Source organism: Leucoraja erinacea, chromosome 31 (genome assembly GCF_028641065.1).
Source record: "Leucoraja erinacea ecotype New England chromosome 31, Leri_hhj_1, whole genome shotgun sequence".
In the NCBI taxonomy this organism is placed as follows: Eukaryota; Metazoa; Chordata; class Chondrichthyes; order Rajiformes; family Rajidae; genus Leucoraja; species Leucoraja erinaceus.
Genome location: NC_073407.1, coordinates 27,950,949 through 27,969,322, shown reverse-complemented (window position 1 = coordinate 27,969,322; position 18,374 = coordinate 27,950,949). Strand labels below are relative to the sequence as shown.

Sequence of the window (18,374 nt, the reverse complement as noted above, 5' to 3'; positions counted from 1 at the left end):
TACCACGTTTAGCAGGAGCGGCCCATCTTGTTGGTCGGTGTGAACCTGATGGGCAGAAGGGCCTGTTTCTCTGCTCTATCTGTAAACCAGAATGATGTCCAGGCAGGAATGAAGGAACTGCAGGTGCTGGTTTACACCAACGATAGATACAAAGTGCTGGAGGAACTGACTCAGTGGCAAAGAGCAACTGTGGCCTCAACCCGGACCCGCTGTTACTCCAGCACTTTGTGTTTAGTGTAAACCAGCACCTGCAGTTCCTCCCTGTAGAGAGAGAGACAGGCGGGGGTCCGTGGGGGGGGGGAAGGGCCGGGGGCTAGCAGCAGCGGCGGGCTAAGGGCCGGGGGGGGGGAAGGGCCGGGGGCTAGCAGCGGGGAAGGGCCGGGGGGGGAAGGGCCGGGGGCTAGCAGCGGGGGGGAAGGGCCGGGGGGGAAGGGCCGGGGGCTAGCAGCGGGGGAAGGGCCGGGGGGGGAAGGGCCGGGGGCTAGCAGCGGGGGAAGGGCGGGGGCTAGAGGGGAAGGGCCGGGGGGGGCGGGGGCTGTTGCGCCGCCGGGCCGCCGCTGATTGGCCGCCCCCGCTTTGTTTCCCGCCTTTGTTTCAATAAAGTTTGTTCGCGCGCGTTTGAATAAAGTTAACGGCGGGTCACGCGCATGCGTAGTGGATGCGATGGCGGAGAGTGACTGGGACACGGTGACGGTTCTGCGCAAGAAAGGGCCGAGTGCGGCCCAGAGCAAGAGCAAGCAGGTGGGTCATGGGTCACGGGTCACGGGTCACGGGTCACGGGGCATGGGGTGACCCGGGGGGTAGAGGGGGGAGAGGGGGGTAGAGACAGGGCCCCATGGGGTAGAGAGAGAGAGAGGGGCAAGCAGGGGGTCAGACGGGTCATGGGGGCCCCATGGGGGGCAGAGGGGAGCGTGGGGGTAGAGACAGGGCCCCATGGGGTAGAGAGAAGGAGGCCCAGACCCAGAGCAAGAGCAAGCAGGTGGGGGTCATGGGTCACGGGTCATGGGGTAGAGGGTAGAGAGAGAGTGGGGGTAGAGAGACAGGGCCCCATGGGGTAGAGACGGAGGCCCAGAGCAAGCAGGTGGGTCACGGTGGTGGATGATGCGGCCCCACGGGGCAGAGAGTGACCCATGGGGGAGACGGGGGGGGCCACGGGGAGAGGCAGAGGGAGGGAGGGAGCTCCGCCGGGGGATACCAGTACAATCAGACCATTCGGCCCATCGTCCACTCGGCCATTCAATCATGGCTGATCTCTCTGGTTCTGGCAGATTTACTGCGCAAACACATCAGTGGTTCTCTCTCTCTCCCTCCCTCCCTCCTAACCCCATTCTCCCCGTTCCCGACACCCGCACTGATCCCCAGGGCCCAGACCGTGAGCTGCGCCGTCGGCCTCTCCCCGCCGATGGGCCTGATGTCACTGGGGGCGCCTCCCCACCTTCCGGCAGAGAAGCCTCGGCTGCTCCCTTTGCCCAGAGCCGGACAGACTCGTTCCCCCACCGCCTCTCCTTGCCCAGCATCACCCCAGCCCTTTGGTGCTGCCTTACTGCAGGCTTCTCACATTCCTGAGACCTGCATGTGGTTGTTGATTGAGGGTTAAGGTTGGCAGTAGTTACAGGTGTATAACGCCAGAAATACAGGACAATATGTAGCTTATATCGTGTGCCAAGGTCTCGTTGACATTCTCATTGAGCACTTTATGTGCTATGGGCACAACTATCTGTGTTAGATTTCCACATTTGGCGCACCAGGAACATGTATGAAATTGGGGTCTTTCTGCTGTGAATGATGACATTCAGATGTTTATCACATATCACGAGTGCAAGGGCGATATCAAAGTCCCTCAGACATGCCAAGAAGGGTGGGCATAGCAGAGTAACTTTACCCTGTGAAACGTTCCCTGGCACAAAGCTCAGGTTAGATACAAGTGTAAATATCTGTTAGTTAGGGAGTGTTAACTTTGTATTCCAGTGCCTAGGACATACCTTTTGTGATATATTTCTGTGTGTGTGGGTCATCACGTCTTGCCCCGCGGAGTAAGTGGAAGGAGACACGAGACTACAAAATGCTGGAATATTGAGCAAAAAATTAAAGGGCTGGAAGAACTCAGCTGTTGAGACAGCATCTGTGGAGAGAAATATCATCAGCCTAAAGAAGAAAACGACCTGAAGGGAACTGTCCTTTCCCTCCACAGATGCTGCATTAGGGTAAGGCGTGAAGGACCCACTCAGCTCCTCCAGCACTTTTATTTTTGCTTGAATATCGGGATTATAATTTCTGACCTTTTCCCACCAATAGGGCATCCAATGTGATATAAGGAGGAATCAAATTATATGTAATACGATCCAGCATTATACATTGAGAGATCTATACCCATAAATTTGTTGATTAGAGACTTGTACTCCAGTTTGTACTTGGCCTAGTGGTACTTTATTTCAGTCTTAGATGACAAGTCTGGTATTTGATTGGCACAATGTCAGTGGAGCACCCTAGAGTACTACAGTGCCCAGCTATTTACCAGAACACCCACTAGTATTATATCCCAGTAATAGATATAACTGGGCTTTTGTTCATGTTACTTGGTAACTGTGCTGTCAGAGGCAGCCTAATATTTAGTGACCAATATCAGTGCGGGGCGTGCAGTGAAGGAGGACATTGTGTCACAATAATAGACCCTTGCTCATTGTTTCAATATCGCAGGGAGAGATTCCAATTCACATTTCTACTGACGAGATGGGCAGTCATTTGGAAGAATAGCAACATTTTAGCAACCAGTGGCCAGAGTACAGGTGGTGTCAAAATGTAGAATAAACTATCAAGAAATATAAGAAAAAAACTCTTTGCATACATGAGAAAGAGCAAAGTGTGGCTTCTGAATCAAGAGAAATTAGAATGGTAAAGCAGTGTTTTATATCTTTGTAGTTTGAAAAAGACTCAGTAAATTATTGCTTGGCCAATATCCTACGTATAAGCAACTTAAACAAATTGACACCAGAGACACATGATGAACTGGCATTGATCTTCCAGCATTCTCTAGATTCTGGAATAGAGTCTGGGAATATAACATTTGCAAAGGTTGGGGAGTTGAAAGGTCTTTGTGGGTGAATGGTTCAACCTGACACTGATGTAATATGAGTCGTTGGTCTCATTTTGAGCAGTTACCAGGGTTAAATTGGTAACATCACCTGTTCCTTATCTCCAGGGATACTGCCTGTCCCATTGAGTTACTCCAGCTTGTTGTGTCTATCTTCGGTTTACACCAGCATCTGCAGTTCCTTCTTACACGTTAAATTGGTAATCAATAGTTAAACAAATGCCAGTGGTGGGCAGATCATATGGCCGCCAGTTCTGGTATCAACTGGAGGTCTCAGAACCTGCCCTCGGACCACATGACAATGGTGTTAATCCCTCTCTCAGGCACCAACTCCCTACAAGCTGTGGTTTGACAGTAGTCTCACTCTCACATGGTTACGTGGCAAGTTAATAACCTATTTTCACTTTCTTTTGAGGTGAAGTGTTTTCCCCAGCTCTCTCAGCACTGATCACTTTTGTCAACAATCTTTCATTAGCACGATAAACACACTTTCAGCAGTTGTGCAAACTTTATGAAAAGGTTTTCTTATTTGTGAATTGTACTAGAGTAACCCCTGTTCCCACCACTTGCTCTCGTTGGCAAGTCCTCTCAGTTTTTCGTTTGTAACCTTTGCATTTCCCTTTTGTCCAGCACAGCCCCCAGTTGCCCTTTGTCATGGTTCAGGTCTTTAACCTGCCAGCAACATGTGTGAGCCCATTGTTTAAAATGGGGAGGAACCGCTGCCACAGATTAGTTAGCTTGATAAAAGTCACGAGCAAAATTCTGCAAAGGTCCAGATTTAGCATTGTGTGTTGGGCAAATGAAAACCAATGCATCCAAGTTTCTGATTTACAGCTGGGAGGTTACGTGTATCCAAGGTATCTGTCATCTTGTTTTCCATCCTTAATTCCCTAAGCTCTCACAATAAACAATGCTCACTTTGTTATTTTTTATCTTTCTAAATATCTGACCCGATTATCTGTTGTTACATTTCTGGTTTCTTTGATATTATAATTTTTCCTTCCATGCTAATCTTTAAGTTACTTATTGCAGTTTTTAATATTCTACTCAATCATCACTCGTTTCCCAGCTTCATGAAATGAGTTGTTTGACTTTGATACCATCCTCTTAGTTAACTGTGAATAACTAATCTGCCTCTTGGAATTTTTAATTATTGCTCAAATCTGGTTATCTCCATCAAATGCCTGCTATGCCTCACCCCCATCAGCGAGGGGGTAAGATCATCTCTGACCCCTCTCACCCTGGCCACAAACTCTTTGAATCACTTCCCTCTGGAAGGCGACTCCAGACTGTCAAAGCTGCCACAGCAAGACATAAAAACAGCTTTTTTCCACGAGCAGTAGCTCTGCTCAACAGCCAAAAGTCTGTAGCCTCCTTTTGCTCTGGTATTTTCTTTCATTCTTCACATGTTTAAATTATAATGTTTTATTTTTAATTATATACTGTATATCGTGTTGTTATCCTTGCGAGCAAAGCACCAAGGTATACATACTTGGCTAATAAAATGTATTCAATTCAATTCACTGCCTCTCAGTAGCCCGACCCTTTGCTTTAACTTGCTGGGAACTCTAACTGTCTCTTACATTCATTCCCTCACCACTGCTCTTCTTTACCGTTACACAACTTGTCTTGGACGCATTCTTTTCTCCTCCAGTTATATTATGATTTCTGTTCCCTTGAAGTGCCTCCACACTACGGTTATTAATTATTCCTACGTTTATGACAACACGAGACCTGCCCAAGCCTGCGCTGTTATAATAAAACATCCTTGACAATGAATTTCTAATCTGTTTTTTCCAGACAGAAGTTAAAATCACCTTGATGTCTGCTGTACCTTACTGATGAGGATTGAATCTAATCTAATTTCACCTCCTTCTTCCTCCTCCCTAGGCGATCACGTCTGCTCAACGCAGAGGAGACGATGTGGAGACTACAAAGAAATGTGAGCATGGTTTATAATTGCACCCCACTCCTTGGACGGTGGGAGCGGGCAGCATTCTTAGACCCGCAAACAAGAATGGAGAGCTTTTCTAGACACTCAGTTTCTTTTACTACACTGGCTTTTATATTCCAGTACAACTATTCCATTAGTGCTTAAGATTATTTTGTACACATCCATGATCATTTAGATATACCAGTATTCTCATTAACCAAGAGGGTATTATCAAACTTAGAAAATAAATGTATGAAGATGAGAGACAGGTCAGATAACTGAGCAAAATATAAAAACAGCGATTAGTGGCTTAAAGATGAGCAAGGGATGATAAATTAGAATGTAATGTCAGTATGATATTATAGATTAGTATTCTGCTTCACTGTTTATAGAGTTTTCCGCTTTTTAACCTTTTTGGGCCCAAAAATGACAATATTTTCCGATGTTGAAATCCATCTTCCTCAGTTCCCGATTCACAGAATATCTTTAATATTCCCGTTCAATTAATTTCTTTCACCTGCATTCATCATTTGCAATCTTGGATAGGTGGTTTCCTCTCATATTATTTAAGGCATTTATACGTAGGATGAATCATTGTAGTATTTGTACATCTTTGTGAAACATCATTTACCCAACAATAATCCTAGGGCTGTGCGAGTCATCTTTTGAGCCAGAATGGGGAGCTTTGTTTCCTTTACTACACCAAAGGCTGCAGTCACCCATTCCAGTAGGAATTCCAGACTTATCACTGTGATCACCTGCCCATCAGATCAATGGTGTATCAGATCATGAGCTTCACCATGTAACAGGTTTCTGTAGAGCAGTCTGAACAAATGCCTCCCAATATTGGTAGCATTCCTTTACATTTCCTGTCCATTACCGTAGTTGCTTACGGTGACCTTACCTTAAGGTAATATTACCTTCCCCAGTTGTTGTTTGTATGGGTGTAGTTTATTTGGCAGAATGTATCTGCTAATAATTTAAGATAACATCTTGTCAATCTACAAACCTTTATTATGTTAGTCAGCGTTATCTTGGAATCCTCAGCAATAGACAAACATCAAATTGATCTGTACTTCCTCTGTCCTCTCTCTGTGTAAACTCCCCTCTCGCACAATTATATGTAAGAATAGGCAAATCTGATTGATCACAAAGTAAATGACCGTGTAATAATTATAGATTTCCACTAATCAGAATAGTACTTTATTAACCATGTATGCTTTGCAACATATGAGGTATTTCATTTACCAAGTCAGTCATACAAATAAAAAGCAACAGATCACCCAAAACACATTTTAACATAAACATCCACCACAGTAATTCCTACATGTTCCTTACTGTGATGGAAGGCGAAATAAAGTTCAAGTCTCTTCCCTTTGCTCTAAAGATGTGGAGAAAGCAATTCAGGAACTGGAGGCTTTGAGTGTTCACCCCTCTGTTAACCAAATTGTGGGAAACTTGTAGAGGGAATAAAAATTAAAAAAAAAAACCTGGAAATGCTGGATCTCTGAAATGGAAAACTAAGCAGGTCAGGCAGCAGTTGTGGAAAAAGATTGCAGGCACTGCTGGGCCTTCCAGCATGTTCCATGGGTTGACCATCAGACTGAGTAATGTTCTTGTGCAAGGAAATAAGGCACAGCAGGAAAGTGTAGGGAAGCTACAAGAATCTCAGCAGTGTTTAAGCCTTAAATACTCCCTACACTTGTGTTGTTTCAAGACATCTACTGCACAGGGACATGGGCATAATATGTAAAATTAATGTTTTATTTCTGGCTTCCAGCATTTGTAGGCTTTTGCACTTCATGTGGTATTGGTTTGTTATTATCAGGCTACAGCTTTGCATTGCTTGCGATCAAGGCAGATCACCCCCATATTTGAGTGCAATCATACTGCACATGAGTAAAATAGTGTTGCAGTTAGAGAAAGTGTAGATTCAAACAAGTGCAAGGGCTGCAAAGAGGTAGATTGGTAGGTCAGCAATTCATCCTTAGCATTTGAGGTCCATTCAGAGTCTACAGCAGGGAAGAATCTGTTCTTGAACCTAGTGGTATATGCTTTCATTTTTTCCCCTCTGCCTGAGGGGAGAGGGGAGAGAATAACCAGCGTGTGAATGGTTCTTGGCGGCTTTCTCAAGGGAACGTGAAGTGCAGGTGGAGAAGAAGGGGTGGAGGCTGGTTTGTGTAATGAACAGGACTGCAATTCTCTGTGGTTGAGGCAGTGTAGTTAATGTACCATGCTGTGATGTATTCCTGATAGGATGCAGGGGAATTAATCAAAAGGACCAGGGCAGCATGGTTCAACTACAGAAATTGCTAAGTCATTGGATACATGCTGAATTTCCTTGCACTCCTGAAGGAGAGGTGTTGGTGTACTTTATTGACCTTGGAACTTGAAGCTTTGATCATCTCTTTAGCACCATTGATGTAGACTGGAGTATGTGCTCCACCCCAACGTGAGGTTGATGGCTAGCACCTTGCTGACCTTGAGGAAGAGCTTGTCATCTCAGCAGCATGCCACTAACCTCTGGCTATCCATTCCTGCAACAATTTCAATGGAGAACGCAAAAGGAACTTTGCTGTGTCAGATCCTCACTATATTTGCCCTGGAGCACAGTTGGGTCGCTGCAGATGGAGCGGAGCCTCAACCTTAATTGGGCCTTGTCCACTTTGAGGAATTGGTCTTTAGTAGATGGATGTCCCTGTTCGCTTGATGCTGTGACTGGCTGAAGGAGATCTCTGCTTTGTGTTTTGTCAGGGTCTGCGGGACAAAATAAGCAACACACAATAACCAAGAACACTGCAAAGCTAGACCGGGAAACGGAGGAGCTGCACCATGAGCGAGTGTCGCTCACTGTCGGCAAACTAATCCAGCAGGGCCGACAAAACATGGGGATGAATCAAAAGGACTTGGCCACCGTAAGTAAACAGGCCGACCAACATCTGAAGTTGTCTCTTCTGTGTCGTGTGGAGGAAGGCACTGGGCAGGGTGGGGCTGGTGGGGGGGCAGGGGGTAAAATGGTGGCACTGTGCAGGGTGGGGGGCAAAATGGTGGCACTGCAGGGTGGGATGGTGGGTGGCGGGGGGGTAAAATGGTGACACTGTGTAGGGTGGGATGGTGGGTGAATGGTGACACTGCAGGGTGGGGGGCAAAATGGTGACACTGTGCAGGGTGGGTGGCATTGATAACGGATAGCTAGCGGTGGAGAGGGCTAGGACGGGTAACTGGCAGCACCGTGTGGGGTGGGCTGGTGGAGTGAGCAACCCTTCTGCATCATGTGGAGGTGAGGGGAGGGTGATATGCAGGCTGTTAGAGATTGATCACAGCGGTGATCCATGCCTTGGCATGTGCTTTCTTCACAGAAGATCAGTGAGAAGCCCCAAGTCATTGCCGACTACGAGTGTGGGAAAGCCATTCCCAACAACCAGGTTCTTGGCAAGGTTGAAAGAGTGCTCGGTGAGTCCACAAGTCCTACCAGGGTGGCAAGGAGCATCCAGACCAGAGCTCAACGTGAAAGCAAGGCTGAAAGGTTCACAATCCATCTGTGTTTCCTTGTGAGGGAACCACCCACACCATTACTTTACTCTGATGCACATTGATTCACTCCATGTGAATACAAGTGTTTGAAAACTCCTGTTACTGCACAGGTGGAGGGTGTCGACTGCTATCCAACTGCAGTATCTTGAACGATGACATAGACTAACCCCATGTAAGGCATCACCTTGTGTACACAACAGTGGTGTCATACAGAATACCAGTTACAGTAGGCTGAACAAGGAGCATTCCTGAGAGACTGACCCAGTGTAGCCCATTGTCTACTTTTAATCATCAGCAAAATGATGGATGGAGCTCCACTTAACTCACCAGCATGCCCCTGGCCCCCTGCACCATGAGCATCAGCTGGGGGTGAGTGTGGTTGAGTTCCAGGGTTAAAGATTCAACTTCTTATCCTACAGATCACTGCAGTAGTTTGTCAGGATAGTGTCCGGGACCCAAGGTTTTCCAGTTCAGCCATGTCACCCCCAACATAGTTTCAGCAGGGAAACACATTTGTCAATGAATAGACTTCAGATCGCAGTTCCATGTACAGTAAGATCTGCTTAGTTTTAGATGGAAGTAGGGTTTTCCTCCAAGACAATCTAATCTTGTCACCTAGACTTTCCAAGGTATTCTCATCATAGGATACTCCAACTGGAAGATTCTAGCCATAGCAGAACTGGACCAGGCAACAGATGGATATCTCCCTGTCAGTAGAATACTCTCCATTTGCCTGGGAGAGCTGATTGCCATTTGCAGCTTACATCCATCTGTACAAAGCCGCTGTTCGTCCAATACTCCATCCATCATCATGGACACTCCTGTGCTCCATACCATCGCCCCACAAACATGCCACATGGGACCGTCAACACTCTCAAGTTTGCTTACAGATGCCATGGCATCCAGATTTAGAAATCTGCTTCACATTTGTTGCTGTTTGGTCAAAATGTTGGATGTCCATAACTGGGGGATGCTGAGGGAGAGGGCTTTTGTTTCACAAGGCTGAAGGTCGAGGAGGGTGCAGTGAATGGTGGCCGAGCTGTGGCATACATTAATCATCCTCCATTGCACTGCGTTTGTCCCGTGTGAACTTGCTTGGTGTTAAGTAAACTTTCTGTTTCATTTAAAAGGCCTCCGGTTGCGTGGAAGGGATATTGGACAACCGCTGGAGAAGGGCCCCAAGAAAAAATGAGAACAAAGCCTCGAAATCAGTTCTTTCTTTTGAACTGGTCTCCCCTGGCTTTTCCACAAGTCAGAATGACATTGTTGCCAAGCTGATTCTGGGCTGCCGTGCCTGAGTAAACCAATCCATCTGCTGGCATTGTACTTCACCCAAAGAAAAGCTTGCTCTCGGATTCCCAGGCATGGTTTTGAATGCAATTAATCTCTAACCAGGACAGAAGTGTGAAAACTTTATTTGTGCTAAATTTTCATTTCCCCAACTGCCACCTCTAGGGAGGTGCTTATGATTTCCTCTCACTTTTCCTCTAAATTTCTGTAGAAATAAAGTTTAAACCTTTGGACTTTGTGTCTGAGTCTGAGTGTGTTGTGTGAGGATTGCGAGTCAAAGCCCTTGGTGATAAACTCCATAACCTCAGTTAGACACAAAATCTTGGAGTAAGTCAGCGGGGTCAGGCAGCATTTCTGGAGAAAAGGAATAGGTGACGTTTCAGGTCGAGACACTTCTTCAGACAGAGTCAGTGGGAAGTGTGCAGGTTAGGTCATATGAGTTTTACTTATGGAACCACAGCCCAGAACATGAAATGTTTATTAAAGATAGGTAAATGTTGCAAATAAAGTGAATACAATAGAATATGAACTAAAATAGCTCGAGCATATTAAAGATAGCGTTATCCTACAAACTAGCATGCATTGTTTGGAGAACTGTAACTGAACTGTTGGTGTAGTTTCAGCTCTTGCCCTGCAGTGAGCTGTCTGTTCCATATCTCCTTGTGCATGGTCACTCTCTAACTACACAGATACTTCATGGTTGAGACCTGGCTGGGTCTGTGCAAAGTGCCTGTCCAATCCCCTTGCAGACGCATCCTAAATCATATTATTTGTGTCTCATTTAACACGTGAATAAGTGGCAGTTCTCTATACTATTCCTTCTTTCTGACTGGGATAGTTGCCTTCATGATGGACCACCTCAGCTTTCATTAATGCTATTTCCACTGGCTCACATCTGGTGAAATCCCTGTTAATTGTGTGAAATGTTCATGACTGATTCTCCCGGGTGCATTTCCCTATTCTGTGGTCAGTTCTCTTTCCGAGGTCCCACTCATCATGCTGGGCTGCCCTGGAACTGATGTTTGACCCTCCCCGACACCTTTTCAGGTATCTGATAGCATTACTGGGCTTTACACGCTTTTTTGTAAACTATCATCTCTGGCTTTTGGCCAAACATCTCCTCAACTGTTCATGTATATAGTTTCCTCATTATAACCACCCAGTCTATATTACTCAGAGTGGGTCCATTCTGCAGTCCAGGAGAGTGTAGAACACTCAAGTGTAATCGCAGCACATGGATCAGTTTTGGGAGGATGAATGTTCCAATCATACCCTGGTCTTTATGTGACTTGATACCTGCAGCAATGTCGTTGATCATTAACTGTCCTCTGAAGAGGCTGAGATATCTACTCACTTATGTACCAATGAAGAATTACACTGGAAAAATGCCCGGCATCAAACTGCCACCAAAATTGGACATGGAGAAGTTGCCCTTTGCCAGTTGATCTTGCGAAGTGTTGCCAACAAACATCTGGGGACTGGTGCAAATTAGGAGACCTGATCCACAGAGCAGTGAAGCATAGGCCTGAGTCCTACAGGATCAGATCTTATGGAGAAGGTGCCAGTCTTCCCACTCACATGCCCTGGTTCAGTGCTGTCCTCCACCAGGACAGAGCTCCACATGATGTCTCATGGTATTGGATCACACATAGGCAAGGAAAGTGATTTCCACCTCGACTCCTTCAGCTGATGAATTAATGTCCATGCGGATTAACATTTGGAAGTAGCACTGGGAGTAACCAGGGCACTGAATAAATTCTGTCTGGTATATTTGCATGTGCATCACCCAAAGTGGCCTGTTAGCATTACCAATGTCTGGGCTGGGCTGGCCAGGTACTGAAGGATTGTTTTTGCAACAGGTGGTGTGTGAACCAGAACCAGGAATAACTTCCTCATCCTCACTCAGCTACCTGTGACAGATTGTGCAAGGGATAACTGCACATACCTTGTGGAGAACTGGATGACGCCCTCCACCGTGTTGTCTGACACTATGGTTGTGTTAAGTAAGTCAGACTCAGAACTGGGCATCCGTGAGATACTGTGGACCTCATCTACCTCCATGTGTAAGGTTGTCTCTAACTCCATTACAGTCGGCTCGGGAGAACAGCGACTGCACTAACTCACCCAATTGTGTTTTGTAATCTGGGATATGCTGGCAATGTCATTTAAACCAAAATAAACCAATAATAATCGTGAAAATAGTAACTCAGCAGGACAGGCAGCATCTCTGGAGAGGCATGGGTGATGCTTCGGGTCAAGACCCTTCTTCAGACTGGTTAGGAATAAGGGAAACGAGAGATATAGACGATGATTAGGAACAATGAATAAGAGATATGCAAAAAAGTAACGATGATAAAGGAAACCGGCCATCATCTGCTGTTTGTTGGGTGAAAATGAGAAGCTAGTGTGACTTGGGTAGGGGAGGGATAGAGAGAGAGGGAATGCTGGGGTTACCAGACGTGTGAGAAATCAATATTCATACCACTGGGCTGTAAGCTGCCCAAGCGATCTATGAGATATTCTTCCTCCAATTTGCCTCATTCTGACGCTGCAGGAGACCGAGGACAGAAAGGTCTGTGTAGGAATTGGAAGTTTAACCAATTGCATAGATGTCACCGCAAAACATATTTTCTAATAAATTCCACTCACCAACATGATATCAATGGCACTGGAATTAACCTTTGTCGCCGTTCTGTGTGGATAAATAACACAGGCACTAACCACACTATCTCGTAAGGATGCTAGGAGACTGCAAGGTGACTTGGATAGGCTGGGTGAGTGGGCAAATGTTTGGCAGATGCAGTATAATGTGGATAAATGTGAGGTTATCCATTTTGGTGGCAAAAACGGGAAAGCAGACTATTATCTAAATGGTGGCCGATTGGGAAAGGGGGAGATGCAGCGAGACCTGGGTGTCATGGTACACCAGTCATTGAAGGTAGGCATGCAGGTGCAGCAGGCAGTAAAGAAAGCGAATGGTATGTTAGCTTTCATTGCAAAAGGATTTGAGTATAGGAGCAGGGAGGTTCTACTGCAGTTGTACAGGGTCTTGGTGAGACCACACCTGGAGTATTGCGTACAGTTTTGGTCTCCAAATCTGAGGAAGGACATTATTGCCATAGAGGGAGTGCAGAGACGGTTCACCAGACTGATTCCTGGGATGTCAGGACTGTCTTATGAAGAAAGACTGGATAGACTTGGTTTATACTCTCTAGAATTTAGAAGATTGAGAGGGGATCTTATAGAAACTTACAAAATTCTTAAGGGGTTGGACAGGCTAGATGCAGGAAGATTGTTCCCGATGTTGGGGAAGTCCAGGACAAGGGGTCACAGCTTAAGGATAAGGGGGAAATCCTTTAAAACCGAGATGAGAAGAACTTTTTTTCACACAGAGAGTGGTGAATCTCTGGAATTCTCTGCCACAGAGGGCAGTTGAGGCCAGTTCATTGGCTATATTTAAGAGGGAGTTAGATGTGGCCCTTGTGGCTAAGGGGATCAGGGGGTATGGAGAGAAGGCAGGTACGGGATACTGAGTTGGATGATCAGCCATGATCATATTGAATGGCGGTGCAGGCTCGAAGGGCCGAATGGCCTACTCCTGCACCTAATTTCTATGTTTCTATGTCTATGTAACTAACCAAAGGGAAAAATACCAGGGAGAACTAATTCTGGCTGCTGCTGCTCTTTATTGCCTCTCCTGTGATGGTCGGGGAGAGTGACTGTCGGCAAGGAGTGTCCGCACCACACCTCAACCGCCAGCAGTTAGTGGCAGTGTCCATGTTGACTCCCTGAAAGAGAATGCACAAAGGTTACCTGTTGCCACCTGAAGTAAGTCAGTTAACTGCAGTCTATACAGCATGACTGACCATGAGAGTGGAACGGGGGCTCTCAAGTCCCAGGGACACGAGTTCATACTCCTGCAGGCTCTCATCTCGCTGACTCTAAGTTCCAGTAACACTCTGTAGCCGATGGCCACAGCTGGATTACCATGGTCACAGCTGGATTACCATGGCCACAGCTGGATTACCATGGCCACAGCTGGATTACCATGGCCACAGCTGGATTCCTATGACCACAGCTGGATTCATATGACCACAACTGGATTCCCGTGGCCACAGCTGGATTCCAATGGCCACAGCTGGATTCCTATGACCACAGCAAGCCACAACCATATAGGGGGCTAGAACATGTCCTATGTTTTTTTTAATGCCATATCTCCATTCTCATTTTAGACATGTTACGGTGACAACACAGTTAATGAGAGCATCAAGACTTACCTGTATCCCAGATTCCCTTGTTGTTGTTGTTGTTGTTGTTGTTGCAAGCAGGAAAAAGTGTTTGACACAAATACCCGAGAGGGGCATGATGACTCGGGGTGGCTTGCCAAGAAACAAACAGATCATTATTAGGCTTGTCAGTAAGTCAAAGATAAAATGATGCACATATTACAGTACTGGGTCAGATACTCTCACCACTGGATACTTTCCCAGTGGGTTAGGCAGCCTATACAGGGTCTGTGGGTCAGTGTCCCTATACTGGGTCGGTGGGTCAGTGTCCCCTATACAGGGTCTGTGGGTCAGTGTCCCCTATACAGGGTCTGTGGGTCAGTGTCCCCTATACAGGGTCTGTGGGTCAGTGTCCCTATACAGGGTCGGTGGGTCAGTGTCCCCTATACAGGGTCGGTGGGTCAGTGTCCCTATACAGGGTCTGTGGGTCAGTGCCCCTATACAGGGTCTGTGGGTCAGTGTCCCCTATACAGGGTCGGTGGGTCAGTGTCCCCTATACTGGGTCGGTGGGTCAGTGCCCCAACAGGGTCTGTGGGTCAGTGTCCCTATACAGGGTCTGTGGGTCAGTGTCCCTATACAGGGTCTGTGGGTCAGTGTCCCCTATACAGGGTCGGTGGGTCAGTGTCCCCAACACTGGGTCGGTGGGTCAGTGTCCCTATACAGGGTCTGTGGGTCAGTGTCCCTATACAGGGTCTGTGGGTCAGTGCCCCCTATACAGGGTCTGTGGGTCAGTGTCCCTATACAGGGTCGGTGGGTCAGTGTCCCTATACAGGGTCTGTGGGTCAGTGTCCCTATACAGGGTCTGTGGGTCAGTGTCCCAACACTGGGTCGGTGGGTCAGTGTCCACTATACAGGGTCTGTGGGTCAGTGTCCCTATACAGGGTCGGTGGGTCAGTGTCCCTATACAGGGTCGGTGGGTCAGTGTCCCTATACAGGGTCTGTGGGTCAGTGTCCCTATACAGGGTCTGTGGGTCAGTGTCCCTATACAGGGTCTGTGGGTCAGTGCCCCTATACAGGGTCTGTGGGTCAGTGTCCCTATACAGGGTCTGTGGGTCAGTGTCCCTATACAGGGTCTGTGGGTCAGTGTCCCTATACAGGGTCTGTGGGTCAGTGTCCCTATACAGGGTCTGTGGGTCAGTGTCCCTATACAGGGTCTGTGGGTCAGTGTCCCTATACAGGGTCTGTGGGTCAGTGTCCCTATACAGGGTCGGTGGGTCAGTGTCCCCTATACAGGGTCTGTGGGTCAGTGTCCCTATACAGGGTCGGTGGGTCAGTGCCCCAACACTGGGTCGGTAGTTCAGGCAGTGCCCCAGCACTGAACGGCACGGTGGCGCAGCGGTAGAGTTGCTGCTTTACAGCATTTACAGTTCGATCCTGTCTACGGATGCTTTTCTGTACGGAGTTCTCCCCGTGACCTGCGTGGGTTTTCTCCGAGAACTTCGGTTTCCTCCTACACTCCAGGTTAATTAGCGGTGTAAATGTAAAAAATTGTCCCTAGAGTAGGATAGTGTTAATGTGCAGGGATTGCTGGTCGGTGTGGACTTGGTGGGCCGAAGGATTTGTTTCCACGCTGTATCTCCAAACTAAACACTGGGTCTGTGGAGCAGTGGGTCACAGTGGGAGATGGGGTGCTATCAAGTGCTTCAGTGGGACAGATACTGTCCTGGCCGGCATGTGTGAGTTTGCAAACCAAACCTTGCCTCCATAGCAGGAGCACTGGTCAGGGGTGAGCAGTCTATGGTCTCAGGTGGGTCAGAGTTCAGGCACAGTCCCTTCTGTGGGGTGTGGAGGTCAGATCTTGTTGTGTCAGGGGTTTGGACTCAGCTAAAGGACCCATCAGTGGTTCATTTGAGAAAAGTATGTGGAGGATGGGTGGGTCAATAATTCAGTCAGGCCCTGAGGTCAAGAGATCTGCAGCTCTACGGGGCTGGTCACTGGACTGCCAATGGAACGTAATCCACAAGAAGCTGCACTGGCCCAATCAGCTTCTGCACCATTCAGCAAGGACATGACAGCTGATTTGGCCTCAGCTGCATCTTCCTTCCACTCCCCACAGCCCTCGCGTTCCTGTACACCATCAATCCAGATACAATCAGCAAGAAGCTTCCCTCTCTACTGATTCGGGCAGCTCTCTCACCGGTCCAGTGCTGATGAGGCAAGATAGGGTACGAGCTGGCCTGCAGCCTGGATCAATTAGTGTAGTGGAAGATTGACAGGGCCCTGGGGAGAACAGTGGTGATATGTTAAATGATGGGGTAGCCTTGAGGGACCAAATGGCCCACCCCTGCTCTCTTGGGTTTTTATTTTTGTATTATTGGCCTCAAGAGGAATCAGAAACTGCAGGCTGCACTGCTGGGCTAAGCAATGCTCACAGGCAGTTTGCATTGTAGCCCATTCCAGGATGACAGCAGTGTGGCGACCCCACCCGTGCAACAAGGACAGGGCCCCAGTGCAGCAGAGAGGGCCCCAGTGCAGCAGACAGGGCCCCAGTATAGCAGACAGGGTCCCAGTATAGCAGAGAGGGCAGCCACACCCTGGCCTCCTGCAGCCAAACATGGGCAAGGGGCATTAGATTGTGTCTTCGTTTGTAAACCAGCATCTGCAGGTCCTTGTTTCTACATTTCACTCTTTGAGCCGACGTGATGACCTCTCTGATACATCACATTCACTTTATGATGTCAAAGTTGCTTCCATGTGATGTCATAAAGCATCCACCACCCTGGTGTGAGAGGGCCCTCAGTGGTCTAACTGGGCCAAGTGACTGGGAACCATGCCCGACCCTCACTGTACACACAGTACAGCTACTCATTACCAGAATCGTGTGAAACCTGGCACTGAGGCAGAGGGCCCCTTCTACTGATTGCGTGCCCTAATATTAGGTAGTTGTGGAAGTGCAATGCCTGGGAGATGTGTTATAGCACCGGTGAACTTCAGCCTGAAGCAATGGAGGACCGTTGTGTATCAGGTCAGAGGCTACACAATTCTAATTCTATGCAAAATTCAGATTCTATGCACTCAATATCACAATTATTGAAACTTATAGACAATAACTTCTAAGACTTGCACTTCTTTTTAAAGGAATAATTTTTCTGCCAAGGTGTCAATGTTTACCTGGTGATCACGGTTCACTTCTCTGCTTGTTCGTTGATAGGTGTTTCCATCGTCTCTGCGGGAGCTGTATCATCCTCTGTTGGTTCAGCGGACATATCTGTCTCATCTGGTGGTTCTGTGGACACATCTGCCTCTTCTGCTGGTTCAGGGGAGATCACATCTGTCTCTTCTGCTGGTTCAGGGGAGACCACTTCTGCTAGTTCAGGGGAGACCACATCTGTCTCTTCTGCTGGTTCTGGGGAGACCACATCTGCAGGGGCCTCATCAGCCTCTTCTGCAGGTGCAGGGGCTTCATCAGCCTCTTCTGCTGTGGTTGGGGAAACCATATCTGCCTCCTCAGTTGAAACCACATCAGCAGCTTCTGCTGGCTCCGATGTAGCCACACCCTCCCCCTCTTCTGCTGCTTCTGTGGGAGTTGTATCTTCTGGCTCTGCTGGTTGTGTGGGACCGGTATCGGTGTCCTCTGCTGGTTCTGCAGCAGTTTGTTCTTCTGGTTCTGTGGGCTCTGTTTCCTGCTGATCTTGTGGCATCTGTTGTGGAGCTCCAGCCATTTCACCTTCCTGCATGAGCTTACAAGGGCAATAAGTCAAAGTGATCATCTCACATGGACACTGCGGCTGAAACCCAGGTATTGGAGACCTGGTAGTGTCGGGGCAAACTGATGAGCCCAACCCTCCTGTGGTTGCTCGCATGCAATGCCTTAGATCGCGTGTCATGCAGTAGTCTGGGGCCTGGGCGGGTGCTATCTGCTGCTCTACAGGGGCCTGGGCACTGGCTGTTCCTTGGCTGTCCTGCCGAGTCTCCTCCTGACCACTCTGGCCGGCCTGGGCCTGGGCCTGGTCAGCTGCTGTTGACGGCCCCTGTTCGATTTCTTGGAGGACTTCCTTCAGAGCAAGCTGCTCCTCTGGGGTTGGGATGTGCGTTCCCACGCATTCCAAGCCAGCTTGTGCCATCGCCCGTGCCTCGTAGTGAGCGAGAAGGGTTAGGAAAGCCTGGCTGCCGTGCGGGATGTACTTCTCCTTCATGAAGCGGCGGTGGGTTGGATGGGTGCGAGTTTTTTTGCCGCAGGGACCCCTGTTGCTTCGCGTGCCATCACACTGGCCGATGTTTACCGCTGTTGGTTTGAGGA

At 48.0% G+C, this 18,374-nt stretch overlaps 1 protein-coding gene across 1 annotated transcript; it reads left to right on the top strand.

Annotated features, from left to right (window-relative positions):
* Positions 1 to 600: 600 nt before the first annotated feature.
* edf1 (endothelial differentiation-related factor 1) lies at positions 601 to 10,086 on the top strand. Its single transcript, XM_055660445.1, has 5 exons — positions 601 to 741; positions 4,982 to 5,033; positions 7,779 to 7,939; positions 8,384 to 8,477; positions 9,689 to 10,086. The coding sequence occupies exons 1-5, from the start codon at positions 664 to 666 to the stop codon at positions 9,748 to 9,750; spliced, it is 447 nt and encodes a 148-aa protein (XP_055516420.1). The 5' UTR covers positions 601 to 663; the 3' UTR covers positions 9,751 to 10,086.
* Positions 10,087 to 18,374: the final 8,288 nt, after the last annotated feature.

Coding starts and splice junctions, on each gene's coding strand:
- edf1 (XM_055660445.1), top strand. CDS start 664: ATGGCGGAGAGTGACTGGGACACGGTGACGGTTCTGCGCAAGAAAGGG. Junction 742..4,981: donor CCCAGAGCAAGAGCAAGCAG/GTGGGTCATGGG, acceptor CCTCCTCCCTAG/GCGATCACGTCTGCTCAACG. Junction 8,478..9,688: donor CAAGGTTGAAAGAGTGCTCG/GTGAGTCCACAA, acceptor TTCATTTAAAAG/GCCTCCGGTTGCGTGGAAGG.